Source organism: Propithecus coquereli, unplaced genomic scaffold, assembly GCF_000956105.1.
Source record: "Propithecus coquereli isolate 6110/MARCELLA unplaced genomic scaffold, Pcoq_1.0 Scaffold849, whole genome shotgun sequence".
NCBI lineage: Eukaryota > Metazoa > Chordata > Mammalia > Primates > Indriidae > Propithecus > Propithecus coquereli.
In genome coordinates this window covers 140,885-155,971 of record NW_012154718.1, presented here as the reverse complement: position 1 = coordinate 155,971, position 15,087 = coordinate 140,885, and the positions used below count along the sequence as shown (strand labels likewise).

The 15,087-nt window shown below is 37.4% G+C and overlaps 1 protein-coding gene across 1 annotated transcript in view; it reads right to left on the bottom strand.

Annotated features, from left to right (window-relative positions):
* The window catches only part of WNK3 (WNK lysine deficient protein kinase 3), a 146,310-nt gene that overhangs the window by 51,690 nt on the left and 79,533 nt on the right, over positions 1 to 15,087 (bottom strand). Inside the window, exon 11 of the mRNA XM_012663979.1 lies at positions 1,998 to 2,059. Within this exon, the coding sequence (XP_012519433.1) occupies positions 1,998 to 2,059 (62 nt within the window). The remainder of the gene's footprint in view (positions 1 to 1,997; positions 2,060 to 15,087) is intronic.

Here is a 15,087-nt window from a genome sequence, read left to right as displayed (position 1 = left end):
TAATTTTTAGGAAAAATCCTTTCTCATAAAAACTATTCACGAAGCATCTGTATAGAGATGTACAAGAAGAGATAAAAATAACTCGGAAATTGTTTTCTGTGTCCATATGAAAAGGAATTTGCACAATCAGTGGTGGAAGAAGATATATTAATACGGCTCTTAGAGATTTTAAATCTACAGAGAAATGGCAGTAACAATCTTATCAGAGGATAAAAGGGACATAATTTTAGCCAATGGGACTATATCATTCACATTCCAAAATTACTTAAAACACTAGTTTAGGGTTTGGGACAAGATGGCAGAATCTCAACTCTCCCTGATCCTCCCCGCTAAGTACAGCTAAAGATTCTAGAAATAATACAGTAGACATCCACAGGAGGGTACTGAAGAGTAAAAAGATGAAAGCAGACTGGCTAGGGACTCCACAATTTCCTATCTTCCAATTACCCACACGGTGACAAAAGGCAGTCCAGGCTCAGTGTCTCCCTATTCTTAGTCCAGAGGCAAAAGGCAGCACAAGCCCAGTATCTCCTGACCCTGAACCCAGGAGCAGAAGAGGACTTGAGTAGGCCCTTTCCTTCCCCATGGCACTGGTGGGAACCCCACCAGTAAGTAGAGTGTGGCCTGGAAAGCAGGCCTGGGGCAGCAGGCCTAAAGAAGCATTCTACACCTCTTGGCCCAGCTTTGGGAGCCAGTGGTGCCGTAACAGGCAAATAAAGATCAGAAGAGCATTACGAGCACTTTGAAAGCTAAATTGTTATTAGAATCACAGCCCACAAAAGTAGGCCAGGACCTATGCACCTAAACAGGGTGACTGCCTATTAAAATAGAAGATTTAAATAGGATCTAGAGTTACCTAACATAATGTCCAAACTGTCCAGGAGACAAATGCAAATAAAATCCCTCGTCATACCAAAAGCCAGAAAAACCACAACTTGAATGTAAAAAGACAATCAACAGATGCCAACACCAAGATGAATCAGATGTTGGAATTATCTAACAAGAATTTTAAAGCAGCCATCATTAAAATGCTTCAATGAGCAATTACAAATAATCCTGAAGCAAATGAAGAAACTAAAATCTTATAAAAGAAATAAAAGATATTAAAAAGAATCAAATGGAAATTATAGAACTAAACATATGATCACAGAAATTAAAAACTCACTGAATGGCCATAATAGTGGAATGAATAGGACAAAGGAAAGAATCGGTAGACTTGAAGATAGAACAATAGAAATTACCCAATCTAAACAACATCAGAAAAATAGTAGTTTACAACTACTAAATAATAACATAATTATATATCTGGTTGTAATTTATTTCCTTAGATTAGCTAGAATTTTACTCTAAATTATATTATTTCTTACTTCTTTTTTAAAAATTAATCCTTATCAACTTTTCTTAAAACAAAATAGTATAAAGGGAACAAGAAAATGGCCAAGGCTGGGTGCGGTGGCTCACGCCTGTAATCCTAGCACTCTGGGAGGCCGAGGCAGGTGGATCGTTTGAGCTCAGGAGTTCGAGACCAGCCTGGGCAACATAGCAAGACCCCATCTCTACTAAAAATAGAAAGAAATTAGCTGGACAACTAAAAATATATAGGAAAAAAAAATGAGCCGGGCACGGTGGCGCATGCCTGTAGTCCCAGCTACCCGGGAGGCTGAGGCAGTAGGATCGCTTGAGCCCAGGAGTTGGAGGTTGCTGTGAGCGAGGCTGACGCCACGGCACTCTAGCCTGGGCGACGGAGCCAGACTCTGTCTCAAAAAAAAAAAAAAAGAAAAGAAAAGAAAAGAAAAGAAAATGGCCAATTAATCTCACAATCCATATGATCCCTATTGACATAAAAAGTAAAAATAATATCTACCATTTTTATTAAACATCCACACAAATACAAGAACACAAAAGATTCTCTACTCAGGATACACTAAGCACCTAATGAAGGCATGCATTTCAGCATACCCTTATTATTTTCATGGTATTAATTTCAAGACACTTACCTTCGAACTAAGTCTGGTTTTGGAAGAGCTGCTTGTTCAACTCCAGCTGGTTGAGATATAGGCTGTAAATAGTACAGACATAAAACTTATTATAATAATGGCCAAATTCAAGCTAAAGATACAATTTGCTGCTGTTTCAGAAAACATGACTGTTACATTTTGTATTTTGGTTGCCTTGCAAATCAGGTAGAATGTCTATATTATTGAATGTCTATATCAATCCTATTATTGACATATTACCAAAGATAATGAAATACAAAATGTAGCAGTATATCAAGTACATTTTATTCAGCAAAATTTTTCATTAAATGAAGTTAGAACTGTTTTATGTACTTTTGTTTGTGTTATTTTTCAATGGAGGACACTACTATTAAGCTTCTAGTCTTGCTTGTAAAACTACTACTTAAGAGTTATTGCCATTCTACAAGAAGATAAATCAATTACTCAACTCTTAACTTATTGTGTGATGTATAGTCTCATCTCTTTTCACTAGACCACTTTCAACTATTCCTTTGAGGTGTTACTATTCAGCAGCTGCAACATTGGCTTCTAGAGAAAAGTTTAAGCCCTTAAGAGGGCAAATACCAACTCTTTCGGAAAATAATTTTACATTTACTTAATCCATCCTCTATACACTGCCACTGGTGACAGCAGAGCAACTGGTGACAGCAAAGTGATCTTAGAATAAAATTGCGGGGAACGTGGCCAGTGTTCCCTGCAAAAAACCGGGTCCCTCTGGTAGAGTTGCAAGGGATAAGAAAATAATAGAGAGAAATGGAAAATGGAAAAAATAAAAGAATACACTGAGACAAAGATATAGCTTTATAAGTTTACAAAGATTATAGGCAAAGCGGGAGCTCAGGGGGCTCAGACCTCTCCGTTGGTCTCAAAAAGCCCCGAATGAGGTCTTACATGGTAATTTACAGGAAATAGTGAACAATTGTCAGGGGTAAAGATTTACATAACAACAGGTAGTTCCTCTCAGGTTAACAGATTTTCAAAAGGCTTTTACAGAAGGCTTCTACAGATTCTTTAACTAATTCTATTTACGTGAGCAAACGGTTACAAAGTCTTTCAAAGGTTAATTTCTAAATTCTAAGGTAAGTTTGTCACTTAAACAGAGGGGTTAAACAGAGATATGTAAGCTGCATGTTTATTAGGTTATCGTGAATGGAGACAGGTAGTCTAGAGAGGTTTAAACAAAAGCTTTGCTTTTGGCCATTTGGGAAGCTGTCGTTTCCGGGAAGCTGTTTGTTCCGGAGGGCACTCCATCGTCAGCTCTCAGCCTATAGTTTTTAACAGATTCGCTTGTGCTTTACAAAGCAAATCCAATTCTTTAGGTCTGAGAAACGCGGCGCCTCGTGGGATACAACCGCTACTGCCTTTCAGAGATGCCCTTCCAGTGTAACAGCATTCGAAATGCAAACCAGCACATTCACCTAGCCTTCAGGGCAAAGCTCTGTAAAACTCCTAAGACAGATCCTGTCCCAAAACACGTTTAATACTAATTCATGGAGCAACATAAAATCTAACAAAATCAATCTTTTCTCTACCCATTTTAAACTCTCTATGATGGCTCCTCAGTTTCTGTAAGGTTAAATTTCTTCAAAAGGCAAATAAAGTTTTCAATGAACTGGTCCCTGCCTGACTCTCTAGCCTCATCTGTCTGCTTGAAGTGACTAAACTATAGCTCTTTTGTCTGAGTTGGGCTCTTCCATATGCTGTGATTCAACTTATATTCCTCTACCTCCCTCTACTGTTTCAACACCTTCTCAGTCCTATTCATTTAGCAAATATCTGGAACTATTCCATATTAAAGGAAACAAAAGAGATAGGACAACTAAAGGCAATGCATGATCTTCAATTAGATCCTGGATCAAGAGGGGAAAACTGCCGTAAAGGAACTCCTATATACAAGAGGCCTCTGTTTTGGTAGGTTCCAGAAACAGACCAGCAAAATCACTTTGGGGACTCTTTTAAAATCATATACCTTAGCTCATATCTTGGTTTCTACACTAAAAGGGATGAAGGTTCCTTGGAGAAATGGTTGATTCCAGCACTGGGACAAGGAAAGAATAAGATGAGCCTGGATCATCTTGCTAAGCCAAAAAATAAAGAACTGCTCAAAAAATGATGGGAATATATCAAAAGCACATAGGAGCCAGCCTGAAGGGGTTCTCACTGCCCAAATCTGGGACAATTTGGGCATCGAAATAAGTAAATATAGTAAGAGGACATAACCCACTCAATAAAATAAGAATCCAAGAATTGGCTGGGTGCAGTGGCTCACGCCTGCAATCCTAGCACTCTGAGAGGCTGAGGTGGGAGGATTGCTTGAGGTCAGGAGTTTGAGACCAGCCTGAGCAAGAGAAAGACCCTGTCTCTAACAAATACAGAAAAAATTAGCCAGGCATGCTTGCACATGCCTGTGGTCTCGGCTACTCAGGAGGCTGAGGCAGGAGGATTGCTTGAGCCCAGGAGTTTGAGGTTGCAGTGAGCTGTGATGATGCCACTGCACTCTACTCGGGGCGACAGAGTGAGACTCTGTCTCGAAAACAACAAAAAAAAAGAATCCATGAATTAATATTGATACAAACAAACAGCGAAGGGAAAGCTCTTACTTATAGTAAAAAGCCAACTAATAAATATAAGGAGGAATGACGTAGCTAGAAAATCATCAATAGATGCTAAAACTAGTGGGTGAAAGTTGGATGAAGAACAGAATATTTATTAATACATGGTTTCAAAATATCTCCCTACAGATTACTTTTTAATTCCAAAGGCAAAAAAAAAAATGGTGGCTTTATAGTGAAAGAACTTGGTAGGCCCCACCTTAACCAAGTAGTCAAATTTAACCTCCCCAATATTGCAACCAACCAACATCACATGCTTCCGAATATGATGCACAAAGAACATAACATCATTTACATGGTATTCCTGACAAAAATGTATAACCTGAATCTAAAGAAGAGAAAATTTCAAACTCAAATTGAAAGACATTCTGAAAAATAACTGGTCTTTGTTATTCAAAAATACCAATGTTGTGATAGATGAAGAAAGGCTGAGTAAATGTTCCAGATTAAAAGAAACAAAAGAGGCCAGGAGCAGCGGCTCACGCCTGTAATCCTAGCACTCTGGGAGGCTCGAAGTGGGCGGATCGTTTGAGCTCAGGAGTTCCAGGCCAGCCTGAGCAAGAGCCAGATCTCGTCTCTCCTCAAAAAATAGAAAGAAATTACTTGGACAACTAAAAATATATATAGAAAAAGTTAGCTGGGCATGGTGGCACATGCCTGTAGTCCCAGCTACTCAGGAGGCTGAGGCAGAAGGATCGCTTGAGCCCAGGAGTCTGAGGTGGCTGTGAGCTAGGTTGATGCCACCAATGAACTCTAGCCTGGGCAACAGAGTGACAAAAAAATAGATAAATAAATAAAAGAAACAAAAGAGACAGGACAACTAAAGGCAGTGCAAGACCTTCAATTAGATCCTGGAATCAAGGGATTGGAAGGAAATTGCCATAAAGGACATTATGTGAATAACTGGTGAAATTTTAATGGGTAGAACAGATAATAGTATTATATATCCACGTTAAATTCTCTGAATTTGGTCACTATATTGTGCTTATTTAGGAAAATGTCCTTATTCTTTTTTTTAGACAGAGTCTTGCTCTCTCACCTGAGCTAGAGTGCCGTGGTGTCAGCCTAGCTCACAGCAACCTCAGACTCCCTGGGCTCAAATGATCCTCCTGCCTCAGCCTCCCAAGTAGATGGGACTACAGGCGTGCATCACCACACCCAGCTAATTTTTTCTATTTTTAGTAGAGATGAGGTCTTGCTCTTGCTCAGGCTGGTCTCGAACTCCTCACCTGAAGCAAACCTCCCACCTTGGCCAACCAGAGTGCTAGGATTACAGGCATGACCCACTACACCTAGCCATTCCTATTCTTATACTGAAATATTTAGGGGTAAAAGGGCATCATATCTGAAACTAGCTCTCCCATGCTTAGGGGGAAAATCATGTGTGTGGGATGGATGGGTGGATGGATGAATAGACAGATAGATGATGGACAGATCCATCATCTAGTAATGCCTTTTATCATATCCTTCTTTACTATATACGTTTAATTTCTTACTTCAAGGACTCCATCTGATCCATTTTGTAGTCTCAGTGCCTCTTAATAGTGCCTGGCACATATTAGGCTTCTAATAAATGTATGATGGTAGAAAGGAATAAGAAAGGAAAGGGTGGCATAGGAACAAAGGCTGTGCCATAAAAATGTTCATGATCTGAATTTACCAATTCTGGATATCAATCCTAAGAAAATAATACAAAGTAAGGAAAAATCGCATAGTATAAAGCTTGTAGTAACTGTTCAGTAAGTGATAGTTATCTCTGTTTTTATTATAGTATTATATAAAATAATAATAACTGGCAGCAATATAGTTGTTCAGGAATAGGGGAAGAGTTAGATAAATATGAATACTTATTATATCATGTGGCCATTAAAAACTGGAATCATGAAAACCAAGTAAAGGCAGGAAAAAATACAATGAATGAAAAAAAGTACAAAAAAATCCTATATGTATAATTATAACCATTTATGCATATGACTGAAGCCTGGAATACTATAACAAATATTATAATCATAGCCATGTTAGGGAAATAGCATTCTAGGTGATTTTTTTCCCATTTTCCTATTTTTTATGTTATTATACACATTTTATAATTTAAAAAGTTTAAAGAATAGCAAATACTAAGTATAGAAGAAAACAGGTACTTTTTATAAACCACTGGTGGGATTGTAACTGGTTAGACCTTTCTGAAGGGTAATTTGGCAATACATATCAAGTCTTAAAAATTTCTAGTAATTCCATTTTAAGAAATGTTTCCTAAGGAAATAATTAAGAATGCACATAAAGATTTAGCTACAAGAATGACCCTCACAACATGGAATATAGCTGCAAACAGCAAAAAATGTTAGATGTTTTTCTCCCTTACTTGTTCCATTAAATAAATAATGGTATATCCATACTAAAGGATATTATGCAACTTTTTAAAAAATGTTTAAACATTGAAGATAATCTTTTAAGTAAAAAAAGATTATAAAAGAGTATATAAGTATGATTACATTTAAAACACACACACACAAAATGGTCTGGAATAATATACATCACGGTGTTAAACAAGCTTATCTATATTTATCTTGCTTTGGTAATAAAAAAAATCAATTCAGCTTTGTACAAACAGACTTACCAACCCTCAAATCTGATCATCTCAGGGCAGGTCCCCATTATTTCAATATGCAACATTATGGTATAGTTATCCCTTGGTATTTGCAAGTGATTGGTTCCAGGACTTCCCAAGGGTACTAAAATCCGTGGATACTCAAGTCCTACAGTCAGCCCTACAGAACTGTGGATACAAAAAGTCAGCCCTCATTCGAGGGTTTCATACTCCAAGAATATTGTGTTTTCAATCCGCAGTTGGTTGACTCCATGGATGTGAAACCCATGGATACAGAGGGCTAACTATAGTTTTAGACAAAAGTAAAAATGAAAAATTTTCTTAAATTTGAAAGACATCTGCAAAAATTGCCCAGCACCTATTTGTAAATATTAATTTTGAAACTTTGAAATATTATGACAGAACTTAATTTGAAGCTATCAGATTAAAAGGCAGATAAACCAAACATAGCCATGATTCTGAGGATCAACACAAAGTAGCATTAATAACCCCATTAATAATTACAAATGGTTATAAAATATAATTTAGATTATTCCCATAGTAAATATGTTTTGCTTTTCTTTTCTTAATACATAGGCTTTGCCTTAGGATTTATATACATCAGGAAACCATGTTACAGCTCCAACTTGCCGAGACCATACAAACATTTAAGTTGGATACATTTTGTTTAATCTTATGTGTACAAAAAAACTATTTGGTAAAGTATTTGTTATTGATGTTCAAACAGTGATTATGTTAAAGAGTTAATTATCTAATCTATAATTAGAAGCTGGTCTAATTTAGCCAGGAAAAAAATCTCTCAGTACAGGTTGACAAGGATGGGAGGCGGAAGGCAGGAAATGGTACATTGTGCTCATCTCTCCCTCCCCCACCTTCAAATCCAAATGAAAGACAGGCATCAATCCCTTTTCCTAATGATACCCTGATATCTGATATCTGAGACCTTGATAAGTTGCTAGCAAAGTCCAATAAACCTAAAGCATCTCTGGACATTCTCTTGTAGAATGAGGACATGGCCAAAGTGAGAAGCAAAATTAGGCCTCGATTTCCATGCTGTATACCATTCTCTCCTTTCTTACCTGGCACTTTTGTGAACTTGTTTCTAGATCTTTCTCCTGCACGATACGATTAGCTTTTTGAGAAAAGAGACTGTATCTGTAAGATTTATTGCAATATCCCCAGTACCTAACCAATACCTGACAGAGGAATAACTGTTCAGTAAACCTCTTTTCATATAATAATGTTATTTTTATTATTATACAGAACAACTAGTATTATTGAGCATTTGTTAAGTGCTAAGGACTTTATATACATTATTTAACTAAATTCAACCCTTACAACAACTCTAAGCAGTAGGTATTATCTTTATTTTACCAATGAGGAAGCTGAGTCTATAAGTGATATAGGTAAAAATTGAGTTAAAAAAAAAAAGAAATCAATCCCCAGATAATTCCAAAGAGGACCCCTTCTCTATACCATAGAGGCTCTCCATTAGTTACCTAACCCTTCCTTCTCCTTTACTTGCTCCACCACTCCTCTCCTCCCCCCCCCCACCAGTGGTTCTCTGCCCTGGCTATATTTTATAATATCTAGGGAGGAGAAAAGAACAGAAGGGGAGGAGAGAAGGAAAGAATAAAAAGAAGAAAAGAAAAGCCAAGCCCATGTGCAACATCCCAGAGATTCTTATTCAGTTATTCTGGAGTGAAGGAAACTATTAAAACTGGGAGGTACTTTTAAATATAATATTTTATAAACTGCCTGATTGTATTATTAACACTATAAAGCACATCTCTCCCATGAAGTTCTTTTCAACAACCGCTATTTATTCAGCACTTACTACATGTCAGGCATTTCTCACATTTTATTTCATCTAATCCTAATAAGCCTGCAAGACAGGCATTTTTTTCTAACATTATAAAGATGTTCCAACATACAAAAGTGTTGAATTGTTCAGTGAAAACCCATATATCCACCACCCATAGTCTATAGCATTTTATTATATACACATTATCACACATCTATCCATTAATCCATCTCATTTTTATATATTTCAAAGTAAGTTACAAATGCAAGATAGGCATTTTTAAACTTTCACAAGCATTTTAAAACATTTTACTAATGAAAAGAACTAAAGCTTGGAAAGATTTAATAACTTTCCTCAAATTACACAGTGTGTAATTTAAAAAGCCAGAGTTCCAAGTCAGGTCTAACTAAAGACACACACTGGCTCAAGCCTATATGTATGATGTGTATATCTGGTTAATAGTAGCATTTTTGCTTTTTTAATTAAAGAAAGGTGGTATTGTGCATGATGCCCAATTCTATATGTTTATATTTATATAGAATCCTTCATTTATAAAGCCATTGCTTATCTAAGCCCAATTCTTGGTGAAGCCAAGATTTTGAATAATGAAATTTACCCTAAGAAATAACTGATCTAAAACACAGTTCCTTGAATAAAATTGCTATGACACTCAGGCTATTAAACAGACCAAAAAGATAAAAACATACCAACACCTCAAAGACTGATAGATACAAGAGTGACAGAAACTAGGAAAAAGTTTCATTAATTATAAGGCAGATAGAACTGAATTAAAGGGAGCCTAACTGAAAGGAGACTTATACTTCATACTTTTACCCTGATATCTTGCCCCCAGTTGAGTGACCATAGATTTGTACCAACTAGCAAACTAGTTAGGCACTGCTTGTCTCAGCCCTACAAGCTTTCTACAGATATTTGGAGAGAACAATTAACATTGTTTTTCTTTTCTTTTCTTTTTTTTTGATGACAGGAGTGAGAATGCACATTGAAGAAAAGGAGAGACTGAGTCATTTAGCATTCTGGAAGGTAGAGACCCTAAAAAAGTAAAGACAAATTAGCAAGGATGTACAAAGGAAGAATTTTGGTACCCATGCATGTTGGAGACCATGATCTTTAATGTATTTGATTATTTCACAGCATTACAGAAGCCATTATGGGGGTGAAAGTAAACCACACCTCTGTATAGAAGAACCACAACAGATCAAAGTGTACTAGCATATAGAAAGTATACATCTCTTTGTCCTCAAGCGGTAGATCTCTGAAGGGATTTAATCATCACTCAAGAATACAATGGAAGTCAAAGAAAATCTACGTGAGGTCAGAGAGTTGGGCAGGGGAATGTAGATCATGCAGGGCATTAAAGGCCATTAAGTACAGTACTGTGGCTTTCACTTTGAGTGAGATGGGCAACAGGAAGTTTTGGGTAGAGTTGAGACATGTTGTGACTTGCATTTTAAAAGGATCACTCCTTCCTATAATGAGAAAAAGGTTATGAAGGAACAAAGGCAGAAAGAAGAAGAACAATTAGGAGGCTACTGCTATTATTCAAGTAAGAGATGTATTATAATAGACCAGCATGATAATGGTGAAGGTGTTGAGAAGAAGCAGCCAGGATGTAGATATAATTTAAAATAAGAGGATGGTTTGAAGTGGGATATGAGAGAAAAAGAAGAATAAGAGATGACCACAGCTATACAGCTTAAGTAACGGGAAAAATAAAGTTGCCATTTGCTAAGATGGGAATGATAGTGAAAAGAGCAGGCTTGGTGTGGTGGGAAGTGCAAATGAAAGTGTTTGATTAAGGATATATTACATTTGAAATGTTACCATACAATCAAGTGGAGATGTTGAGCACACACTGGAGATGCATGGCAAAAGAAAAAATTCTCTCCTAGAATACAATTAAAAGCAAAGTCAGCGGAAGGTATAGGAATGAATATGTAACACAGACATATACATACTACATACATACTTCCCAGCCTATCTGCTGAGAACCCTAGAAGCAATGACCCTTAGGTAGCAACAAACATACCCCGTACCCAGGGGTTTTTTCTAAAATACATTACCCACTAACAGGAATCAGGACCCCACGGAGAAATGGCTTGATTACAAGGCTGGGACAGGGAAAGAACAAAATGAGCCTGGAATATCTTGCCATGCCAGAAAGTAAGAAAGTATTCAAAGAATGATGGGGAAATGTCAAAAGGACACGGGAACCACAATGAATGGGCCCCCAAACCTGGAGCATGTTAATCATCAAAATAAAATAATGATAGTTTTTTTTTTTAGAGACAAAGTCTCATTTTGGCACCCAGATATATGAAAAGATGCCCAGCTTATCAGGTAAATGCAAATTAAAAACCACAATATAGGACTGGGCGTGGTGGCTCACACCTACACTCCTAGTAATTTGGGAGACTGAGGCAGGAGGATTGCTTGAGCCCAGGAGTCTGACAGCAGCCTGGGTAATAGTGAGAGCCCATCTCTACAAAAAATAATAAAAAGAATTTAGCCAGCCATTGGTGGCACATGCCTGTAGTCCCAGCTACTCCAGAGGCTGAGGCAGGAGGATCGCTTGAGCCCAGGAGTTTGAGGTTGCAGTGAGCTAAGATGACGCCACTACACTCTAGCCTGGGCAACAGAATGAGACCCTGTCCCAGAAAAACAGAAAAACACAATATATACCACATCACATACACCATAATGGCTAAAATTTAAAAGAATGACAGGCTGGGCACGATGGCTCACACCTGTAATCCTAGCACTCTGGGAGGCCAAGGTGGGAGGATCACTTGAGCTCAGGAGTTCGAGACCAGCCTCAGCAAGAACAAGACCCTGTCTCTACTAAAAATAGAAAAATCAGCAGGGAGCTGTGGCACACACCTGTAGTCCCAGCTACTCGGGAGGCTGAGGCAGGAGGATAGCTTGAGCCCAGAAGTTTGAGGTTGCTGTGAGCTAAGCTGATGCCACCGCACTCTACTTAGGGCAACAGAGACTCTGTCTCAAAAATAAATAATTAATTAAATAAGATAACATAAAATAAAATACAATAAAAGACAGACAATATTAAGTGTTGGTAAGGATATGGAGTAACTGGAACTCTCATACATTGCTGGTGGGAACGTATTTTGGTACAGCAGCTTTGGAAAACTGCCTGCCATTATCAAGTATAGCTAAATATATCATTATCCTGTGACCCAGAAATCCCACTGCTAGGTATATACACAAGAGAAATGAGTGCATATGTCCACCAGAAAATATACAGGGAAGCTCACAGCAGCTTTATTCATAAGAGCCAAAAACTAGAACCAAACCTAATGTACATTGACAGGAGAATGGATAACTGAATTGTGGCATATTCTACAATGGAACAGCTCACAACAATGAAATAAAACCACTGATATACACGACAAAGTAGATGAATCTTAGTGATCTTCCTAGGGAGCTGGAAGTGTTCTTTATCTTCATTTGCATTTTATGTGAAAACTCATCAAGCTGCATATTTACAATTAGGGTGCCTTAATGTATACATGCCCTATATATACCTCAGTAAGAAAAAAAATTTTTAGGATAGGTGCAGTGGCTCATGCCTGTAATCCCAGCACTTTGTGAGGCTTAGGCAGGAAAATCACTTGAGGCCAGAAGTTTGAGACAACCCTGGGCAACATAGTGAGACCCCATCTCTACAAAAAAGTAAAAAATTAGCCAGACGTGGAAGCATGCGTCTGTAGTCCCAGGTCCTTGGGAGGCTGAGGCAGGAGGATTGCCTGAGCCCAGGAACTCAAGGTTACAACAAACCATGATCGGGCCACTGGACTCTAACCTGGGCGACAGAGCAAGGCCGTCTCCATAAAAAAAAAAAGAAAGAAATTTTTTAAAAAGCTGGTATGATCTGATTCTGATAAAATAAATACTGAAAATTGTGTTTGTATACATATATGCATAGAAAAATTATCTGGAAAACTTTGAAGGTTTTATTTTTGAAAAGTAGGATAATAGGTAATTTTAATTTTCCTTATACTTTTCTGTATTTTAAGAAAGTATTTATGAGAAGTCGTTTTTTTTTTTTTTTTTTTTTGAGACAGGGTCTCGTCATGTTGCCCAGGCTGGTCTCAAACTCGGCTCAAGAGATCCTCCTGTCTCACCCTCCAAAGTAGCTGGGATTATAGGCACGTGCCACCACGCTCAGCAGAAAAGTTATTTTTAAAAAGCTGTTTTCATGTGAAGAAATAATAAGATCCATACCAAGACATATAAAAGATACATACCAAACTTCTCACTTATGAGGATAAAGAATACTACCTATAAGCAATTAGGAGAAAAAATGAGCCCAAAATCAGTCTGGGCTTAGGCCTCTCTTCTGAACCATTAACTAGAGGAAGACTAAAGAACTAAATATGTAGAAGGGAAGAAAAGTTTGTAAACATTTTTTTTACACCTGGACAAGTTATCTTTCATGTGTGAATGTAAATAACAGGTCTGTCTCTGCAGATACCCCAAAATCAAAAACTGCACACCCAAGAAATCTTGAAAAATTACATAAAGCCATTCTCCAAACTATACAAGTACTTAGCAAAATTTCAGGATCAAGAACAGGGAAGTTGTGGTATAAAAACCAGTGGTCCATACTAAAGCCAGTAATCAATATTAAGTCCAATTTGTTAGAACTGTGGTTTCAAAATGGAATGTACACATAGAAATTGAGAATATAACATATATAGTACGATAAAATAAAAAAACTAGCTTTCATAATTGTTATCCCCCTAAAACAATAGTTTGCCTTTTCCTTAAATACCTTACAATGGTAATTCACAGATAATCAGTCTCTTAACTCATTCCACCAACATGTAATTGAAGATTTCAACTATACTGCTATTTAAGAAACTGGCTCCTTCCTGGAGAATAAAATCAACCTGAAAGTTTCCCCCCTACTTAAACATCTTCAATATTCTAACTGATTTACATTACAAAAGGGAGATGGCTGAATAATGTCACTGGAAATCAATCCAAATCACTAATGTCCTTATCCTTACCAGTTTCAACGTTGTGAATATATACCAAGCAATATGAGCCTTTGGGAACATTTTTTTGACAATGTTCAGCAAACACACACTTTTTTTTTTTTTTTGAGACAGAGTCTCACTCGGTCGCCATGCTAGAGTGGGGTGGCATGATCATAACTCACTGCAACCTCAAACTCCTGGGCTCAAGCAATCCTCCTGCCTCAGCCTCCCAGGTAGCTGGAGTACAGGCACTCATCATGATGCCTGGCTAATCTATTTGTAGTAGAGAGGAGCTCTCACTCTTACTCAGGCTGGTCTCAAACTCCTGAGCTCAAGCAATCCTCCCAACTTGGCCTCCCAGAGTGCTAGGATTATAGGCGTGAGCCACCACACCAGGCCAAACACACCCACTATTTAAACTGATTTCCCTTCTATTAGAAGAAAGCAATTTCACATAAATACAATACTGTGCTAAATAGCAATTTTATATAAATGGTCTGCCTAGAAATCATAATCTCTCTCTAGAGAAATCAGATATAACTTTAATTCTCAATTGTTATACAAATATTTCCATGTAATGGAATTAACTACTTTATAGAGGAAGTTACAGTGAAGATTAAATGAAATGACACTGCTTGATACATAGGTAGGTCCTCAAAAAATGTCAACTCCCTAACTAAATGATTTATTCTCTTAGAGTGCCTCAGAAACTGGTTATAAAATATATATAAATGGTCTTTACCAGAATAAACTTGTGGATTGTTTTAATCACATTCACTCACAGTAAGACCCATGGATGTTTCTGAACAAATTGAATATAGAAAATCTTTTGCCAATTAAAATCAGCATTATACACATCAACAGAGTCCATTCTTCATATAGTTTTTGTACTGTCTTGTAAGCACTAGAAGAATAGAAATGTGACCAGAGACAAAGCAAATATCTTAAAAGCAGCTACAGTAATAGATATCTTTTTTTTTTTTTTTTTTTCAGACAGAGTCTCACTCTGTTGCCCTGGCTAGAG